The sequence below is a fragment of the Nerophis ophidion genome, linkage group LG21 (assembly GCF_033978795.1).
Source record: "Nerophis ophidion isolate RoL-2023_Sa linkage group LG21, RoL_Noph_v1.0, whole genome shotgun sequence".
Taxonomy (NCBI): Eukaryota; Metazoa; Chordata; class Actinopteri; order Syngnathiformes; family Syngnathidae; genus Nerophis; species Nerophis ophidion.
The window spans coordinates 38,818,301-38,839,830 of NC_084631.1; the positions used below are offsets into that span (position 1 = coordinate 38,818,301).

At 40.0% G+C, this 21,530-nt stretch overlaps 1 protein-coding gene across 2 annotated transcripts in view; it reads left to right on the plus strand.

Annotated features, from left to right (window-relative positions):
• vps50 (VPS50 EARP/GARPII complex subunit) overlaps positions 1 to 21,530 on the plus strand; it is a 335,202-nt gene that overhangs the window by 309,793 nt on the left and 3,879 nt on the right. For both annotated transcript variants that reach the window (XM_061882573.1, XM_061882574.1), the window contains one exon: positions 11,447 to 11,568. In XM_061882573.1, the coding sequence (XP_061738557.1) occupies positions 11,447 to 11,568 (122 nt within the window). The remainder of the gene's footprint in view (positions 1 to 11,446; positions 11,569 to 21,530) is intronic.

Genomic DNA, 21,530 nt, shown 5'->3' on the forward strand with positions numbered 1-21,530 from the left:
CGTATGTAGGCTCTGTAACAAGGATGTCGTCGTGGTTTGTGCCGCCCTTTGAGACACTTGTGATTTTTAACAATCTAACCTAGTGGTTAGATTGTCCGCCCCGAGATGGGTAGGTCGTGAGTTCAAATCCCGGCCGAGTCATCAAAGACTTAAAGGGAGCCATTAATTGTTTTTTTTTTTTAATTCTGGAAAGCATTTAAAATCAGGATGAATATTAATTGAATAATAACCTGCTCAGTGGCCTAGTGGTTAGATTGTCCGCCCTGAGATCGGTAGGTCGTGAGTACGAATCCCGGCCGAGTCATCAAAGACTTAAAGGGAGCCATTAATTGTTGTTTTTTTTAAATTCTGGATAGATGAAAGCATTTAAAATCAGGATGAATATTAATTGAATAATAACCTGCTCAGTGGACTGGTGGTTAGATTGTCCGCCCCGAGATCGGTAGGTCGTGAGTTCAAATCCCGGCCGAGTCTTACCAAAGACTATAAAAATGGGACCGATTACCTCCCTGCTTGGCACTCAGCATTAAAGGTTGGAATTTGGGGTTAAATCACCATAAACGATTCCCGGGCGTGGCACAGCTGCTGCCCACTGCTCCCCTCACCTCCCAGGGGTCAAATGCAGAGAATAATTTCGCCACATCTAGTATGTGTGTGACAATCATTGCTACTTTTAACTTCATATAAATAAACATCGATAGATTCAATTATAAATGCAGATTTCTACACATAGAAGTAATCATCAACTTAAAGTGCCCTCTTTGGGGATTGTAATAGAGATCCATCTGGATTCATCAACTCATTCTAAACATTTCTTCACAAAAAAATTAATCTTAAACATCAATATTTATGGAACATGTCCACAAAAAAAATCCAGTTGTTGCATTTCTTTTCCCACTTTATGAACTTACATTCATATTTCCCAACTCTTATAGAAATGATTGGGAACTCAAGACAGCCATGACATGATGTTCTTTACAAGTGTACGTACACTTTTGACCACGCCCGTATGTTTATTTCGCTTTAAAAAAAAGAGGAAAAAGCAAGTCAGCACACGGCCATCATTGTTTAAAAAGCTGGCAGCACAAGTGAGTGCAGCTCACAGTGTGTGTGAAGCATGAATATTTAAGTGTCAAGCATTGTTATGAAGCAATGACTCTCATCCTCGGCCCCTCCGTGCAGCTTCCTCAGCAATTAAGCCAGGGGTATCAAACTCAAACACAGAGCGGGCCAAAATGTAAAACTGAACAAAGCCGCTGGCCAAGGTTGAACAAATTAACCTTTTATTGGGACCCAAACAAGTTTTGCATTGAATATTGAACAAGCGACACTTATATAACTTTTTAGTGACATGCAAAATCCAGTTTCAAATAATACTAATAAGTTAAAAATAGCAATGGCATATCAAATCAAATTTAAATAGAATATTTCTATTTGCAGCCTTCTCAGGTAAATATCAAAATAAACTTTTCCCACAGGCTAATAATACGTTTTTATATTGTAGGGTCCAGGAAGAGGAAGTGCTGCAAGGGAAGCGGTGTATTTGTTCTGTTGCGTTTATGTTGTGTTACGGTGCGGACGTTCTCCCGAAAATTTGCTTGTCATTCTCGTTTAGTGTTGGTTCACAGTGTGGCGCATTTTTTTTCCCCAAAGCCCAAAAAAAGTCTGCGGGGCTATAGAGCGTTTTCATTTCGGGCTCCAGTACTCTGGAATGCCCTCCCGGTAAAAGTTCGAGATGCCACCTCAGTAGAAGCATTTAAGTCTCACCTTAAAACTCGTTTGTATACTCTAGCCTTTGAATAGACTCCATTTTTAGACCAGTTGATCTGCCGTTTCTTTTCTTTTCCTCCTATGTCCCACTCTCCCTTGTGGAGGGGGTCCGGTCCGATCCGGTGGCCATGTAGTGCTCGCCTGTGTATCGGCTGGGGACATCTCTACGCTGCTGATCCGCCTGCGCTTGGGATGGTTTCCTGCTGGCTCCGCTATGAATGGGACTCTCGCTGCTGTGTTGGATCCGCTTTGGACTGGACTCTCGCGTCTGTGTTGGATCCATTATGGATTGAACTTTCACAGTATCATGTTAGACCCGCTCGACATCCATTGCTTTCCTCCTCTCCAAGGTTCTCATAGTCATCATTGTCACCGACGTCCCACTGGGTGTGAGTTTTCCTTGCCCTTATGTGGGCCTACCGAGGATGTCGTAGTGGTTTGTGCAGCCCTTTGAGACACTAGTGATTTAGGGCTATATAAGTAAACATTGATTGATTGATTGAATATTGAACAAGCGAGACTTATATAACTTTATAGTGACATGCAAAATCGAGTTTCAAATAATACTAATAAGTTAAAAATAGCAATGGCATATCAAATCAAATTTAAATAGAATATTTCTATTTGCAGCCTTCTCAGGTAAATATCAAAATAAACTTTTCCCACAGGCTAATAATACGTTTTTATATTGTAGTGTCCAGGAAGAGGTAGTGCTGCAAGGGATCCTGTGTATTTGTTCTGTTGCGTTTATGTTGTGTTACGGTGCGGACGTTCTCCCGAAAATTTGCTTGTCATTCTCGTTTAGTGTTGGTTCACAGTCTGGCGCATTTTTTCCCCAAAGCCCAAAAAAAGTCTGCGGGCTACAGAGCGTTTTCATTTCGGGCTCCAGTACTCTGGAATGCCCTCCCGGTAAAAGTTCGAGATGCCACCTCAGTAGAAGCATTTAACTCTCACCTTAAAACTCATTTGTATACTCTAGCCTTTAAATAGACTCCCTTTTTAGACCAGTTGATCTGCCGTTTCTTTTCTTTTCCTCCTATGTCCCACTCTCCCTTGTGGAGGGGGTCCGGTCCGATCCGGTGGCCATGTACTGCTCGCCTGTGTATCGGCTGGGGACATCTCTGCGCTGCTGATCCGCCTCCGCTTGGGATGGTTTCCTGCTGGCTCCGCTATGAACGGGACTTTCGCTGCTGTGTTGGATCCGCTTTGGACTGGACTCTTGCATCTGTGTTGGATCCATTATGGATTGAACTTTCACAGTATCATGTTAGACCCGCTCGACATCCATTGCTTTCCTCCTCTCCAAGGTTCTCATAGTCTTCATTGTCACCGACGTCCCACTGGGTGTGAGTTTTCCTTGCCCTTATGTGGGCCTACCGAGGATGTCGTAGTGGTTTGTGCAGCCCTTTGAGACACTAGTGATTTAGGGCTATATAAGTAAACATTGATTGATTGATTGAATATTGAACAAGCGAGACTTATATAACTTTATAGTGACATGCAAAATCGAGTTTCAAATAATACTAATAAGTTAAAAATAGCAATGGCATATCAAATCAAATTTAAATAGAATATTTCTATTTGCAGCCTTCTCAGGTAAATATCAAAATAAACTTTTCCCACAGGCTAATAATACGTTTTTATATTGTAGCGTCCAGGAAGAGGTAGTGCTGCAAGGGGTCCTGTGTATTTGTTCTGTTGCGTTTATGTTGTGTTACGGTGCGGACGTTCTCCCGAAAATTTGCTTGTCATTCTCGTTTAGTGTTGGTTCACAGTGTGGCGCATTTTCTTTCCGCAAAGCCCAAAAAAAGTCTGCGGGCTATAGAGCGTTTTCATTTCGGGCTCCAGTACTCTGGAATGCCCTCCCGGTAAAAGTTCGAGATGCCACCTCAGTAGAAGCATTTAAGTCTCACCTTAAAACTCGTTTGTATACTCTAGCCTTTGAATAGACTCCATTTTTAGACCAGTTGATCTGCCTTTTCTTTTCTTTTCCTCCTATGTCCCACTCTCCCTTGTGGGGGGGGTCCGGTCCGATTCCGGTGGCCATGTACTGCTCGCCTGTGTATCGGCTGGGGACATCTCTGCGCTGCTGATCCGCCTCCGCTTGGGATGGTTTCCTGCTGGCTCCGCTATGAACGGGATTCTCGCTGCTGTGTTGGATCCGCTTTGGACTGGACTCTTGCGTCTGTGTTGGATCCATTATGGATTGAACTTTCACGGTATCATGTTAGACCCGCTCGACATCCATTGCTTTCCTCCTCTCCAAGGTTCTCATAGTCTTCATTGTCACTGACGTCCCACTGGGTGTGAGTTTTCCTTGCCCTTATGTGGGCCTACCGAGGATGTGGTAGTGGTTTGTGTTGTGGTTTGTGCAGCCCTTTGAGACACTAGTGATTTAGGGCTATATAAGTAAACATTGATTGATTTTTGTAACAGTCTTAAAGTTGTTTATACGGCCACCCTCAGTGTGACCTGTATGGCTGTTGCCCAAGCTTGCATTGCATTAGTATGAGTATTAGTGGTGAATGTGGTATTACAGTGACACCGCCGCTGTATAATACCGGCGGGCCAGCTCTAATGTTAATTTGATATTGCCTCAAGGGCCAAATGAAAATACACGGGGGCCAGAGTTCGACACCCATGAATTAGGCTCTTTGGAAAGCACAACATTGCCCGTTTTTTTTTTATTAAATGGAGGGCATCATGCTCCGCTGCGGAATGTCACCCGACATGCTGGGATTGATATTCCCGCTGAATGGACCGCAGCCGCTCGCTGCCTGGCAGCACTCGTGCCACAATTATGTCTGTTGGCAGCTTTTTATGCGATCCTGACCAAGGGTAGTAAAACTGCACCGTCATTATATTGCACATTTTTGGCCATGCCGTTAAAAATAAATCAGGGTTTTGATGTGCTGTGTGTTGCTCCAAAGAATACAAGTTAGGTATTGTGTCCTCCCTCCCCTGGCGAGAAGACCATCCTCCATCATGCTGACTGAATGCGAGCAGGCAGATGAAGCTGGATGCAAACACTAAACCAAATACTAACTTTCTTTTGTTCTAGTGGAGGAATTTTGGATGCAAAATATTAGTGTTTTATGGACAGATTACAGAACAATGCTGGCTGTAGTTCAGGAGTGTCAAACTAAGGCTGATTTGAAGGGTAAATTTACATGAGAGGAAATGTTTAAGCATTTGCTTCTTGATATTATTACACAACTGCCTATGTCAAGGGTGTCCAATATTTTTGACTTAGAGGCCGCATTGGGCTAAAAAAGAGTTGGCCATGGTTTGAAAGTAAAAGTGGTGTGTGTGTGTGCGTGTGTGCGTGTGTGTGTGTGTGTGTGTGTGTGTGTGTGTGTGTGTGTGTGTGTGTGTGTGTGTGTGTGTGTGTGTGTGCGCGCGCGTGTGCGTGCGTATGGATGGATATATATATGTATATATACACACATGTATATTTGTACATATATGTATATATATATTGATATATATATATATATATATATATATATATATATATATATATATATATATATATATGTGTGTATATATATATATCAATCAATCAATCAATGTTTACTTATATAGCCCTAAATCACCAGTGTCTCAAAGGGCTGCACAAACCACAACACGAACCACTACGACATCCTCGGTAGGCCCACATAAGGGCAAGGAAAACTCACACCCAGTGGGACGTCGGTGACAATGATGACTATGAGAACCTTGGAGAGGAGGAAAGCAATGGATGTCGAGCGGGTCTAACATGATACTGTGAAAGTTCAATCCTGCAATGCATACTTGGTAAACAGCCATACAGGTCACACTGGGGATGGCCGTATAAACAACTTTAATATATATGTATATATATATGTATGTGTATATATATATATATATATACGTATATATATATATGTATGTGTATATACATGTATATATATATATATATATATATATATATATATATATATATATATTATATATATGTGTATATTTATACAAATATAAATAATATATATATGTATATATATATACGTATATTCATGTATATATACATGTATACATATATATATATGTTTGTATATATGTATAAATATGTGTGTATATATGTATGTGTGTATATATGTATATATATATATATATATATACACACACATACATATGTATATAGATTATATATATGTGTATATTTATACACATATAAATAATATATATATACGTATATACATGTATATATACATTTATACATTTATATATATATATGTTGGTATATATGTATAAATATGTGTGTGTATATGTGTGTATATATGTGTATATATATATATGTATATATATATATACACACACACACATACGTATGTATACATATATAAAAGTATATATATATATATATACATGTATATATATATAATATATGTGTATATTTATACACATATAAATAATATATATATACGTATATACATGTATACATTTATATATACATGTTTGTATATATGTATAAATATGTGTGTATATATGTATATATATATATATATATATATATATATATATACACACACACACATACGTATGTATGTATGTATGTATGTATATATATATATATATATATATATATATATATATATATATATATACATATAATATATATATATATATTGGTCCCGGTACCAAAATTATTTTGATACTTTTCGGTACTTTTCTAAAGAAAGGGGACCACAAAAAAATGCCATTATTGTCTTTATTTTAACACAAAATCTTAGGGTACATGAAACATATGTTTATTATTGCAGTTAAGTCCTTAAATAAAATAGTGAACATACTAGACAACTTGTCTTTTAGTAGTAAGTAAACAAACAAAGACTCCTAATTAGTCTGAAGTAACATATTGTGTCATTTATACACCTATTATTTCGTCTACATTATTAAGGACTAGCGGTAGAAAATGAATTATTAATCTACTTGTTTATTTACTGTTAACCATATTAAAACAAAAAATATGTTTTTTTCCCTCCCCTCATCTTTTTCAATTTTTCCTATATTTTTGAAAAAGCTCCAGTGTCTCAAAGGGCTGCACAAGCCCCAACGACATCCGCTTTACAGAGCCCACATAAGGGCAAGGAAAAACTCACCCCAGTGGGACGTGGATGACAATGACTATGAGAAACCTTTGAGAGGACCGCAAATGTGGGTTTTTGTAGCTACCATTTGGGTCAAATCCCCGAGTCCCAGTCCTGGTTCGAGCGCCTTCCGCTGTCAAGGCGATCCAGGTGATGGACTGACATGGTGCATATTACAAACTGGCATGTACCTTTCCCCCCCCGGCGGGCGCTAAATTACAACTTGTCAGACGCACACATTGTGCAATGTGCACCGAGCCAAACCAGCGCGAGGCTTTTCTCCTTCCGCTGCGCGCAGGAGTATATTTTATTCATGCGTGCAGGTTTATCACCAGTGTTCAACAATGACATTGATTTGCATATAAAGTGGCGGCGAGATGCCGTCGCCGCCAAATGACTTCATTGAGAAAACGCTGAAGTGGGATTCTATTGTGAGGCTTGTTTAGGAATAAATGGCGTTTCATTCAAGGATGCCAAATGAAATGTCCTCGTGTACGATATTTATTATCTGCATCTTTACAATAGCAAAAGTTGAGTCCGGGACGGACACGTCTTGCTGAAGACATGAGGAAAGTAGCCTTCGGAGTTCAAGTCTTCTTGTATTTTGAACACTAAGCTCTCCATCGCTGCATTAAAGTACGCTTCTAGAACCTCAACTTACCATCCCAGTTGGTTCTCTTAACTGGAAGCACTTGTATCTCAAATAATCTTAATTAATATCCATTTGATTGACACGATTTGAACATTTCACATGCCTTTTCAAAAACAACAATACAATTAAAGCTGCAAGCAGCGATGGAGGGGACCGACTTTTGCTGGTGTTTCCTGCCTTTACCCATTCAACATATCTTTACCTGCACATTACCTACCTTCCCTGCATCCTGGGGTCACACTGGTGTTTATTTCTTTCACCCATACATGCTGGTGCTTCCTGCTATCACCCAGACAACATATTTTAGCTGCACATTACTTACGTTCTCTGTATCCTGGAGTCAAACTGGTGCCTCCTTCTTTCACCCAGTCAACATATCTTTACCCGCACGGGCAGTATAGCTCGGTTGGTAGAGTGGCCGTGCCAGCAACTTGAGGGTTGCAGGTTCGATTCCCGCTTCCGCCATCCTAGTCCCTGCCGTTGTGTCCTTGGGCAAGACACTTTACCCACGTGCTCCCAGTGCCACCCACACTGGTTTAAATGTAACTTAGATATTGGGTTTCACTACGTAAAGCGCTTTGAGTCACTAGAGAAAAGTGCTATATAAATATAATTCACTTCACTTCACATCCTGATTCTAAACCAAGTCATAATTTTCAAAGATGGATTTGTAAAATATGTATGTGTGTGCATATGTGTGTGTGTGTGTATGTGTATGTATATATATATATATATATATATATATATATATATATATATATATATATATATGTATGTACAGTGGGGTAAAGTATTTAGTCAGCCAGCGATTGTGCAAGTTCTCCCACTTCAAATGATGACAGAGGTCTGTAATTTTCATCATAGGTACACTTCAACTGTGAGAGACAGAATGTGAAAAAAAAATCCAGGAATTCACATTGTATGAATTTTTAAGAATATATTTGTAAATTATGTTGGAAAATAAGTATTTGGTCAAAGCTCTCACTGATGGAAGGAGGTTTTGGCTCCAAATCTCACGATACATGGCCCCATTCATTCTTTCCTTAACACGGATCAATCGTCCTGTCCCCTTTGCAGAAAAACAGCCCCAAAGCATGATGTTTCCACCCCCATGCTTCACAGTAGGTATGGTGTTCTTGGGATGCAACTCAGTATTCTTCTTCCTCCAAACACGACGAGTTGAGTTTATACCAAAAAGTTATATTTTGGTTTCATCCTCTGCTGTATCATCTATGTATCCATTTTGGTATAAACTCAACTGGTCGTGTTTGGAGGAAGAAGAATACTGAGTTGCAGCCCAAGAACACCATACCTACTGTGAAGCATGGGGGTGGAAACATCATGCTTTGGGGCTGTTTTTCTGCTAAGGGGACAGGACGATTGATCCGTGTTAAGGAAAGAATGAATGGGGCCATGTATCGTGAGATTTGGAGCCAAAACCTCCTTCCATCAGTGAGAGCCTTAAAAATACTTATTTTCCACCATAATTTACAAATAAATTCTTTAAAATTCCTACAATGTGAATTCCTGGATTTTTTTTCACATTCTGTCTCTCACAGTTGAAGTGTACCTATGATGAAAATTACAGACCTCTGTCATCATTTTAAGGGGGAGAACTTGCACAATCGCTGACTGACTAAATACTTTTTTGCCCCACTGTATGTGTGCATGAATGTGTTTATATATAAGTATATATGTGTATATATATGTGTGTGTGTGTGTGTATATATATATATATATATATATATATATATATATATATATATATATATATGTATGCAGGCATGTATGTGTGTATGTATATGCATATATGTATGTATATATGTGTATTTATGTTCATGAATATATGTGTTTATATACATTTGTATATATATGTATGTGTTTTATGTGTGTGTATGTGTGTGTGTGTGTATATATATATATATATATATATATATATATATATATATATATATATGCGCCAACGCCCCCCGCGACCCCAAAAAGGAATAAGCTGTAGAAGATGGATGGATGGATATACATACACACACACACATAAATATGTATGTATATGCATACGTATATGGATGTATATAAGTGTTGATCCATCCATCCATTTACTACCGCTTTTTCCCTTTGGGGTTGTGGGGGGCGCTGATGCCTATCTCAGCTACAATCGGGCTATATATTTTTATATATATGTATATATGCGGGTATATATATGTGTGTGTGTGTGTGTATGTGTGTATATATATATATATATATATATATATATATGAAGTGAAGTGAAGTGAATTATATTTATATAGCGCTTTTCTCTAGTGACTCAAAGCGCTTTTACATAGTGAAACCCAATGTCTAAGTTACATTTAAACCAGTGTGGGTGGCACTGGGAGCAGGTGGGTAGAGTGCCTTGCCCATGGACACAATGGCAGTGACTAGGATGGCGGAAGTGGGAATCGAACTTGCAACTCTCAAGTTGCTGACACGGCCACTCTACCAACTGAGATATATATATATATATATATATATATATATATATATATATATATATATATATATATATATATATATATATATATATATATATATATAAAATTCAGGCATGTTTTTGTATATGTGTGTGTGTAAATATGTGGATATATCGCTTTTCTACCTTCAAGGTACATATGTGTTTTTATGTGTGTGTGTATATATATGTCTATATATATATATATATATATATATATATATATGTATATAAATATATAAATGATAAATGGGTTGTACTTGTATAGCGCTTTTCTACCTTCAAGGTACTCAAAGCGCTTTGACACTACTTCCACATTTACCCATTCACACACACATTCACACACTGATGGAGGGAGCTGCCATGCAAGGCGCCAACCAGCACCCATCAGGAGCAAGGGTGAAGTGTCTTGCTCAGGACACAACGGACGTGACGAGGTTGGTTCTAGGTGGGATTTGAACCAGTGACCCTCGGGTTGCGCACGGCCACTCTCCCACTGCGCCACGCCGTCCCTATATATATTTATTTATAAATATATATAGGGATATATATTTATTTATATATATATATGTGTTTTTATGTGTGTGTGTGTGTGTGTGTATATATATATATGTCTATATATATATATATGTATATAAATATATATATATATATATATATATATATATATATGTGTGTGTGTGTGTGTAGGCATGTATGTTTGTATGTATATGCATATATGTGTATGTATATATGTGGATAAATGTGTGTCTTTATGTGTACATATAAATATATGTGTAAATGTATGTATGTGTGTATGTATGTGTACATATATATATATATCTATAATTTGACTGAACACAGGGAACCTTACTTGCCCCGGACACGGTAACGATTGACAGATTGATGTGTGTATATGTGTGTAAATATATCATTGTTATTATTATTATATTTGTATGTATGTATGTATGTATGTATGTATATTTTTGTTTTTGAGAAAGTATTTTTAAAAATACATTTTTAGACCATCTTCATGCAACTAGAAGGAAACTTTCTAATCTGTAACCTGTTTTGATCCCAATTTTTATGCCAAATAATACGTTGCAAGAATCGATTTCGATCGAGAATCACAGATTCGGAATTGAATCCTCACCCCAGGAATCAGAATCGGATGGAATCGGTAGAAGCCCGCGGTACCACTGCATATGTATTTTTGTTGAAGCTAGATTATTGTCTAAAAATAATTGTATCGTTCCACCTCAGACATGCTTGAGTACGTAAATAGTCCCGGGAACACAGCAGGAGGCCCAACAAGAGTTTGACATATTAGCGAGGTGTGAACATGGTGTTTACTTGAAATATGCTCGTTTTGCATTTGTTGGTGAATACATGATCTCTTTCAAGCGTGTCATCTCACTACGTGTGTTTTCTCTTGCCTCTTCCAAGGAGTTTGAGATGTTCAACCAGCGCCTGGCTGAGGTCAGCCGGCACGTCCGCATCCCGCTGCCCGTGTCCAACGTCCTGTGGGAGCACTGCATCCGCCTGGCCAACAGGACTCTGGTGGAGGGGTGAGAACATGACTTACTGGCCTCACCACAAATGTATGTGAACTCTCCCACGTGTCAGAGCCAGCCAGAAACCCTTTTATTATTTAAAATGGTTGGTTTTATTTATGGTACATATAAACAATAGTGGATGGTGAGATCGACAGGCGGACCGGTGCGGCGTCTTCAGTAATGCGGACGCTGTACCGATCCGTTGTGGTGAAGAAGGAGCTGAGCCGGAAGGCGAAGCTCTCAATTTACCGGTCGATCTACGTTCCCATCCTCACCTATGGTCATGAGCTTTGGGTCATGACCGAAAGGATAAGATCACGGGTACAATCGACCTTATTGATTACTTCAGGAGAGTTCCAACACCTTTCCTGATTATTGCTGTATATATATATATATATATATATATATATATATATATATATATAAATATATATATATATAAATACATATAAATAGAAACTGTATAGCTCGGTTCGATTCCCGCTTCCGCCATCCTAGTCCCTGCCGTTGTGTCCTTGGGCAAGACACTTTACTCACCTGCAAAAATTTTAAAAAGAAATTCAAAAGACTTTGAAATAAGATTTAAATTTGATTCTACAGATTTTGTAGATTTACCAGAATATTTTTTATTTTTTATTTTAATCATAAGTTTGAAGAAATATTTCACAAATATTCTTCCTCGAAAGAACAAGAAACTAAAATGCAAAATTGAATGAAAATGTATTTATTATTCTTTACAACAATAAAAAAAATATTTTCCTTTTTTCGGGCGGTATAGCTCCGTTGGTAGAGCGGCCTTGCCAGCAACTTGAGGGTTGCAGGTTTGATTCCCGCTTCCGCCATCCTAGTCCCTGCCTTCGTGTCCTTGAGCAAGACACTTTACTCACCTGCAAAACATTTTAAAAGAAATTCAAAAGACTTTGAAATAAGATTTAAATTTGATTCTACAGATTTTGTAGATTTACCAGAATATTTTCTTATTTTTATTTTAATCATAAGTTTGAAGAAATATTTCACAAATATTCTTCCTCGAAAAAACAAGAAACTAAAATGCAAAATTAAATGAAAATGTATTTATTATTCTTTACAATAATAAAAAAAAGATTTTCCTTTTTTCGGGCGGTATAGCTCGCTTGGTAGCAACACACAACAACAGCAGTCACGTTTTCGTCTACCGTAAAGCAGTCCGTCTGCCGTAAACAGCGATGTTGTGACACTCTTAAACAGGACAATACTGCCATCTACTGGTGGGGCGGTTTAGCTCGGTTGGTAGAGCGGCCGTGCCAGCAACTTGAGGGTTGCAGGTTCGATTCCCGCTTCCGCCATCCTAGTCCCTGCCGTTGTGTCCTTGGGCAAGACACTTTACCCACCTGCTCCCAGTGCCACCCACACTGGTTTGAATGTAAAAATTTGATATTGGGTTTCACTAGTGAAAAAGCGCTATATAGATATAATTCACTTCACTTCCTTGAACATTGATTTAAATTTTCAGGAAAGAATTTAAAAGGTAAAAAGGTATTTGTGTTTAAAAATCCCCAAATCATTTTTAAGGTTGTATTTTTTCTCGAAAATTGTCTTTCGGCAAGTTATAAAAAGCAAAATGAATTTATTTAAACAAGTGAAGACCAAGTTTTTCAAATATTTCTTGGATTTTCAAATTCTATTTGAGTTTTGTCTCTCTTAGAATTAAAAATGTCCAGCAAAGCGCGACCAGCTTGCTAGTAAATAAATAACATTTAAAAAATTGAGACAGCTCACTGGTAAGTGCTGCTATTTGAGCTATTTTTAGAACAAGCCAGCGGGCGACTCATCTGGTCCTTACGGGCCCCGCGTTGGTGACCCCTGCTGTAGGCTATTTTAAGACATCCTAAATGGTAAAAAACAAGAGAACATATGTCCATCATTCGCTTGGAAATGCTCTCAAAGACAATGCTGGCATGCAACACACACAGAAAAAAAGTATTCTCTATATTTTGCTCTGCTCTTCTGCCGTCTTTGCTGAGAATCAGGCGGGAATTGAATGACGCGGGCCGCTCGTGCTGACTGTAAAACGCTCTTGACACATCTCTCTGCAGAGCATGTCATCACTTTCTGGCCTGTGAACGCCACACATGTCTCGTGCTAGGTGCCAACACCCGTTATTTGTTACGTCTCACTGCCTGGTGGTGCGGTGGATGTGTGGAGTGGCTCGCGTGCTACATTGGAGGTGTGACCAACTCTTTTCAACTGCAGGCTTCAGTCAACTTAGTCCTACTAAAACTGTACTTGGTATTTCATGCTGAAGGCCAGTGCAAAAACAACCCAGATAAAGTTAAAGTAGCATTGATTGTCTCACACACACTAAAATGTGTCCTCTGCATTTGAGGGAGGTGAGGGGAGCAGTGAGCAGCAGCAGTGGCCACGCCCGGGAATAACTTTTGGTGAATTCAGTTTATTCAACTGAATATGGGTTGAAAAGGATCTGCAAATCATTGTATTCTGTTTATATTTACATCTAACACAATTTCCCAACTCCTATGGAAACGGGGTTTGTAGTGAGAGTCCAGTTCATAGTGGATCCAACATAATAGTGAGAGTCCAGTCCATAGTGGATCCAACATAATAGTGAGAGTCCAGTCCATAGTGGATCTAACATAATAGTGAGAGTCCAGTCCATAGTGGATCTAACATAATAGTGAGAGTCCAGTCCATAGTGGATCTAACATAATAGTGAGAGTCCAGTCCATAGTGGATCTAACATAATAGTGAGAGTCCAGTCCATAGTGGATCCAACATAATAGTGAGAGTCCAGTCCATAGTGGATCTAACATAATAGTGAGAGTCCAGTCCATAGTGGATCTAACATAATAGTGAGAGTCCAGTCCATAGTGGATCTAACATAATAGTGAGAGTCCAGTCCATAGTGGTTCTAACATAATAGTGAAAGTCCAGTCCATAGTGGATCTAACATAATAGTGAGTGAGTCCAGTCCATAGTGGATCTAACATAATATTGTGAGCGTCCAGTCCATAGTGGATCTAACATAATAGTGAGAGTCCAGTCCATAGTGGTTCTAACATAATAGTGAAAGTCCAGTCCATAGTGGATCTAACATAATAGTGAGTGAGTCCAGTCCATAGTGGATCTAACATAATATTGTGAGAGTCCAGTCCATTGTGGATCTAACATAATATTGTGAGAGTCCAGTCCATAGTGGATCTAACATAATAGTGAGAGTCCAGTCCATAGTGGTTCTAACATAATAGTGAGAGTCCAGTCCATAGTGGATCTAACATAATATTGTGAGAGTCCAGTCCATAGTGGATCTAACATAATAGTGAGAGTCCAGTCCATAGTGGATCCAACATAATAGTGATAGTCCAGTCCATAGTGGATCTAACATAATAGTGAGAGTCCAGTCCATAGTGGATCCAACATAATAGTGAGAGTCCAGTCCATAGTGGGTCTAACATAATAGTGAGAGTCCAGTCCATAGTGGGTCTAACATAATAGTGAAAGTCCAGTCCATAGTGGGTCTAACATAATAGTGAGAGTCCAGTCCATAGTGGATCTAACATAATAGTGAGAGTCCAGTCCATAGTGGATCTAACATAATAGTGAGAGTCCAGTCCATAGTGGATCTAACATAATAGTGAGAGTCCAGTCCATAGTGGATCTAACAGTATAGTGAGAGTCCAGTCCATAGTGGATCTAACATAATATTGTGAGCGTCCAGTCCATAGTGGATCTAACATAATAGTGAGAGTCCAGTCCATAGTGGATCTAACATAATAGTGAGTGAGTCCAGTCCATAGTGGATCTAACATAATATTGTGAGAGTCCAGTCCATAGTGGATCTAACATAATAGTGAGAGTCCAGTCCATAGTGGTTCTAACATAATAGTGAGAGTCCAGTCCATAGTGGATCTAACATAATATTGTGAGAGTCCAGTCCATAGTGGATCTAACATAATATTGTGAGAGTCCAGTCCATAGTGGATCTAACATAATAGTGATAGTCCAGTCCATAGTGGATCTAACATAATAGTGATAGTCCAGTCCATAGTGGATCTAACATAATAGTGATAGTCCAGTCCATAGTGGGTCTAACATAATAGTGAGAGTCCAGTCCATAGTGGGTCAAACATAATAGTGAGAGTCCAGTCCATAGTGGGTCTAACATAATAGTGAGAGTCCAGTCCATAGTGGATCTAACATAATAGTGAGAGTCCAGTCCATAGTGGATCTAACATAATAGTGAGAGTCCTGTCCATAGTGGATCTAACATAATAGTGAGAGTCCAGTCCATAGTGGATCTAACATAATAGTGAGAGTCCAGTCCATAGTGGCTCTAACATGATAGTGTGAGAGTCCAGTCCATAGTGGATCTAACAGTATAGTGAGAGTCCAGTCCATAGTGGATCTAACATAATAGTGAGAGTCCAGTCCATAGTGGATCTAACATAATAGTGTGTGAGTCCAGTCCATAGTGGATCTAACATAATAGTGTGTGAGTCCAGTCCATAGAGGATCTAACATATTTGTGAGAGAGTCCAGTCCATAGTGGATCTAACATAATGGTGAGAGTCCAGTCCATAGTGGATCTAACATAATAGTGAGAGTCCAGTCCATAGTGGATCTAACATAATAGTGATAGTCCAGTCCATAGTGGATCTAACATAATAGTGAGAGTCCAGTCCATAGTGGATCTAACATAATAGTGAGAGTCCAGTCCATAGTGGGTCTAACATAATAGTGAGAGTCCAGTCCATAGTGGGTCAAACATAATAGTGAGAGTCCAGTCCATAGTGGGTCTAACATAATAGTGAGAGTCCAGTCCATAGTGGATCTAACATAATAGTGAGAGTCCAGTCCATAGTGGATCTAACATAATAGTGAGAGTCCTGTCCATAGTGGATCTAACATAATAGTGAGAGTCCTGTCCATAGTGGATCTAACATAATAGTGAGAGTCCAGTCCATAGTGGATCTAACATAATAGTGAGAGTCCAGTCCATAGTGGCTCTAACATGATAGTGTGAGAGTCCAGTCCATAGTGGATCTAACAGTATAGTGAGAGTCCAGTCCATAGTGGATCTAACATAATAGTGAGAGTCCAGTCCATAGTGGATCTAACATAATAGTGTGTGAGTCCAGTCCATAGTGGATCTAACATAATAGTGTGTGAGTCCAGTCCATAGAGGATCTAACATATTTGTGAGAGAGTCCAGTCCATAGTGGATCTAACATAATGGTGAGAGTCCAGTCCATAGTGGATCTAACATAATAGTGAGAGTCCAGTCCATAGTGGATCTAACATAATAGTGATAGTCCAGTTCATAGTGGATCTAACATAATAGTGATAGTCCAGTCCATAGTGGATCTAACATAATAGTGAGAGTCCAGTCCATAGTGGCTCTAACATGATAGTGTGAGAGTCCAGTCCATAGTGGATCTAACAGTATAGTGAGAGTCCAGTCCATAGTGGATCTAACATAATAGTGAGAGTCCAGTCCATAGTGGATCTAACATAATAGTGTGTGAGTCCAGTCCATAGTGGATCTAACATAATAGTGTGTGAGTCCAGTCCATCGAGGATCTAACATATTTGTGAGAGAGTCCAGTCCATAGTGGATCTAACATAATGGTGAGAGTCCAGTCCATAGTGGATCTAACATAATAGTGAGAGTCCAGTCCATAGTGGATCTAACATAATAGTGTGTGAGTCCAGTCCATAGTGGATCTAACATAATAGTGAGAGTCCAGTCCATAGTGGAGCCAGCAGGAGACCATCCCAAGTGGAGACAGGTCAGCAGCTCAGAGATGTCCTCAACCGATGCCCAGGCGAGCGGTCCACCCCGGGTCCCGACTTTGGATTATTTGACACTAAGCTGCGGCCCAACAAAATTCGAGCTGTGGGCCACATATTGGACACCCCCATCCTAAGGGTTGAAGTTAAGTCGAGAACCACTGGCTACAAAAAGATGAGTGTGTGTGTTTAAAGATGTGAAAGAAAAAAGCACAGACAAATCATCTTTCAAAATAAAAGCCTGGCAGATCAAATAAAGACGTGCGTCAGCGTCCGTGGAAGATCTCTAGCCTTGTAGCGCTCGACAGACCAGCGTTTGCCTCATCATAGAATGTCAACAACACCCAGAATAGCTTTGGTTCTGCTTGTAACACAATGGCCAGTTTTCTTTGATGTCAGCACAGCCTGTAACTACTCTCAAGGACGAGCTTTGATCAGCTGCAGCCGTTTCAACTAAAAACCCAACATTGCTTGAAATATATGAATTTTTGCACGATGAAAACTCCGTTTCATATGCTTTGTTTTGACCGTCAGAATGCACAGAAAGCGAGTGTGAATAAAATATCCGGGCAGACAAAAAGATTCGGGCTCTGCCGACCGATCAGTATTGGCCGATTTTCGTGAAAAAGTCTAGTACTTGGTGGATCAATCCGATCACCAAGACCAAGGGAGAAGTACTGTGTACTACGGTTCTCTCCAAGGTTTCTCATTGTCCCCTCGGGTTGAGTATTTCCTTGCCCTGATGTGGGATCTGAACCGAGGATGTCATTTCGTGCAGCCCTTTGAGACACTAATGATTTAGGGCTATATACAAACCCTGTTTCCATATGAGCTGGGAAATTGTGTTAGATGTAAATATAAACAGAATACAATGATTTGCAAATCCTTTTCAACCCATATTCAGTTGAATATGCTACAAAGACAACATATTTGATGTTCAAACTCATAAAACGTTTTTTTTGTTGCAAATAATCATTAACTTTAGAATTTGATGCCAGCAACACGTGCCAAAGTAGTTGGGAAAGGGCATGTTCACCACTGTGTTACATCACCTTTTCTTTTAACAACACTCAATAAATGTTTGGGAACTGAGGAAACTAATTGTTGAAGCTTTGAAAGTGGAATTCTTTCCCATTCTTGTTTTATGTAGAGCTTCAGTCGTTCAACAGTCCGGGGTCTCCGCTGTCGTATTTTACGCTTCATATTGCGCCACACATTTTCCATGGGAGACAGGTCTGGACTCCAGGTGGGCCAGGAAAGTACCCGCACTTTTTTTTTATGAAGCCACGTTGTTGTAACACGTGCTGAATGTGGCTCGGCATTGTCTTGTATAAATAAGCAGGGGCGTCCATGAAAAAGACGGCGCTTAGATGGCAGCATATGTTGTTCCAAAAGTTGTATGTACCTTTCAACATTAATGGTTTCTTCACAGATGTGTAAGTTACCCATGCCTTGGGCACTAATGCACCCCCATACCATCACAGATGCTGGCTTTTCAACTTTTTGTCGATAACAGTCTGGATGGTTCGCTTCCCCTTTGGTCCGGATGACACAATGTCGAATATTTCCAAAAACAATTTGAAATGTGGACTCGTCAGACCACAGAACACTTTTCCACTTTGGATCAGTCCATTTTAGATGATGTCAGGCCCAGAGAAGCTGGCGGCGTTTCTGGATGTTGTTGATAAATGGCTTTTGCTTTGCATAGTAGAGCTTTAACTTGCATTTGCAGATGTAGCGACCAACTGTATTTAGTGACAGTGGTTTTCTGAAGTATTCCTGAGCCCATGTGGTGATATCCTTCAGAGATTGATGTCGGTTTTTGATACAGTGCCGTCCGAGGGATGGAAAGTCACGGTCATTCAATGTAGGTTTCCGGCCATGCCGCTTACGTGGAGTGATTTCTCCAGATTCTCTGAACCTTTTGATGATATTATGGACCGTAGATGTTGAAATCCCTAAATTTCTTCCAAATGCACTTTGAGAAAGATTGTTCCTAAACTGTTTGACTATTTGCTCACGCAGTTGTGGACAAAGGGGTGTACCTCGCCCCATCCTTTCTTGTGAAAGACTGAGCATTTTTTTTGGGAAGCTGTTTTTATACCCAATCATGGCACCCACCTGTTCCCAATTAGCCTGCACACCTGTGGGATGTTCCAAATAAGTGATGAGTATTCCTCAACTTTAAAATGTGTGGCGCATTATGAAGCGTAAAATACGACAACAAGACCCCGGACTGTTGAAGGACTGAAGCTCTACATAAAACAAGAATGGGAAAGAATTCCACTTTCAAAGCTTCAACAATTAGTTTCCTCACTTCCCAAACGTTTGAGTGTTGTTAAAAGAAAAGGTGACAAAACACAGTGGTGAACATGCCCTTTCCCAACTACTTTGGCAAGTGTTGCAGCCATGAAATTCTAAGTCAATATTATTTGCAAAAAAAAATAAAGTTTGAGTTTGAACATCAAATATGTTATCTTTGTAGCATATTCAACTGAATATGGGTTGAACAGGATTTGCAAATCATTGTATTCTGTTTATATTTACATCTAACACAATTTCCCAACTCATATGGAAACGGGGTTTTTGTGTCGTTTTTTGCCTGATGTTTTTCTCCAAAATGTAACAACCGAATGAGCATCCTCCATCATTTTTTTTTGCCAGAGGCGGTGATTCCAATCGGGCATGAAACTCTTTCCCATACCAGATAGTTTTAATTGTGGGTGGAATTCCCTCCAGCAAAACAACATAAGCTGCTCTTCAAGTCCCGGTCACGACATCCCGACATTTCCCAGCCCACCTTAAGTCTGCCTACCCGCTCAGGGAAGACACGAGTGTGAGGTGCATTCAGGGACATCGGGTCGTCACAGCTTGGTTCCGGTGTACATTTTCAAAAGGGGATGTTTTCACCCACGCATTAACCGTGTCAAAATGTAACAATCTGTAAAAAATAAGTTGGGTAGAGAGCATACATTTCAGTTAGGAGCATCTCCAAGGTTGGGAGTAATTGTCCACAGTCAGAGATCGACACAATCCTGACCTCTCACTACCATTACTGATGTTAGTGCCACACCCAAAAAAAAAAACATTAAAAACGGTGGTAGAGGGGTTAGTGCGTCTGCCTCACAATACGAAGTTCCTGAAGTCCTGGGTTCGAATCCAAATCTTTCTGTGTGGAGTTTGCATGTTCTCCCCGTGAATGCGTGGGTTCCCTCCGGGTACTCCGGCTTCCTCCCACTTCCAAAGACATGCACCTGGGGATAGGCCCCTCCCACCTCCAAAGACATGCACCTGGGGATAGGCCCCTCCCACCTCCAAAGACATGCACCTGGGGATAGGTTGATTGGCAACACTAAAATTGGCCCTAGTGTGTGAATGTGAGTGTGAATGTTGTCTGTCTATCTGTGTTGGCCCTGCGATGAGGTGGCGACTTGTCCAGGGTGTACCCCGCCTTCCGCCCGATTGTAGCTGAGATAGGCGCCAGCGCCCCCCGCGACCCCGAAAGGGAATAAGCGGTAGAAAATGGATAGAAACGGCAAACTCCAGCAGACATACAGCGGGGAAGAGATTCATATGGGTTCCATTCCTGAGTTAATCATTTTGCAATGCAGTCTGCTGAAAATGATCAAAAGCACCCTATACATATATATATATTAGGGGTGGGCAAATTAATGCGTTAATTACGAGTTAACTCATCAATCTATTAACGCCGACAATTATTTTATCGCGCATTTGCGTATGTTGTTTACATGCTTTTATTTTGTTAACGCCTTTTCTCATAAAGATGGCGTCGCCCGGCGTGGAAGGGCTGTTGGTAAAGATGGAACATTTGGCAAAAATGCCGGACATTTCTGCAAATTTCATGGCTGGCTTACAGCGTGGTCACTCCGGGATCACTTACGACCGCCAGACAATTCTGGATGTGGATAGATCGGGCCGTTTTGGACTGATTGAGGCGCACTTGCTAGACCGGCTAGCTAGCATGGGAATACTTTGCCGGCTACATCCAGCGGCCTGTGAAGCAGCGGAGTATATGTGTTGTCTGTCTATTTATGAATAATGCAGACGAGGAGTGTTGGCTGAGTTCTTAACGTTTACTTTCAGAGCGTGCATATCACAACATACAAGATGCTCGTCACTCCTGTTGCATGCTGGGTAGGGTAGTTCTTTTTTTTCCCCCTGTTTCA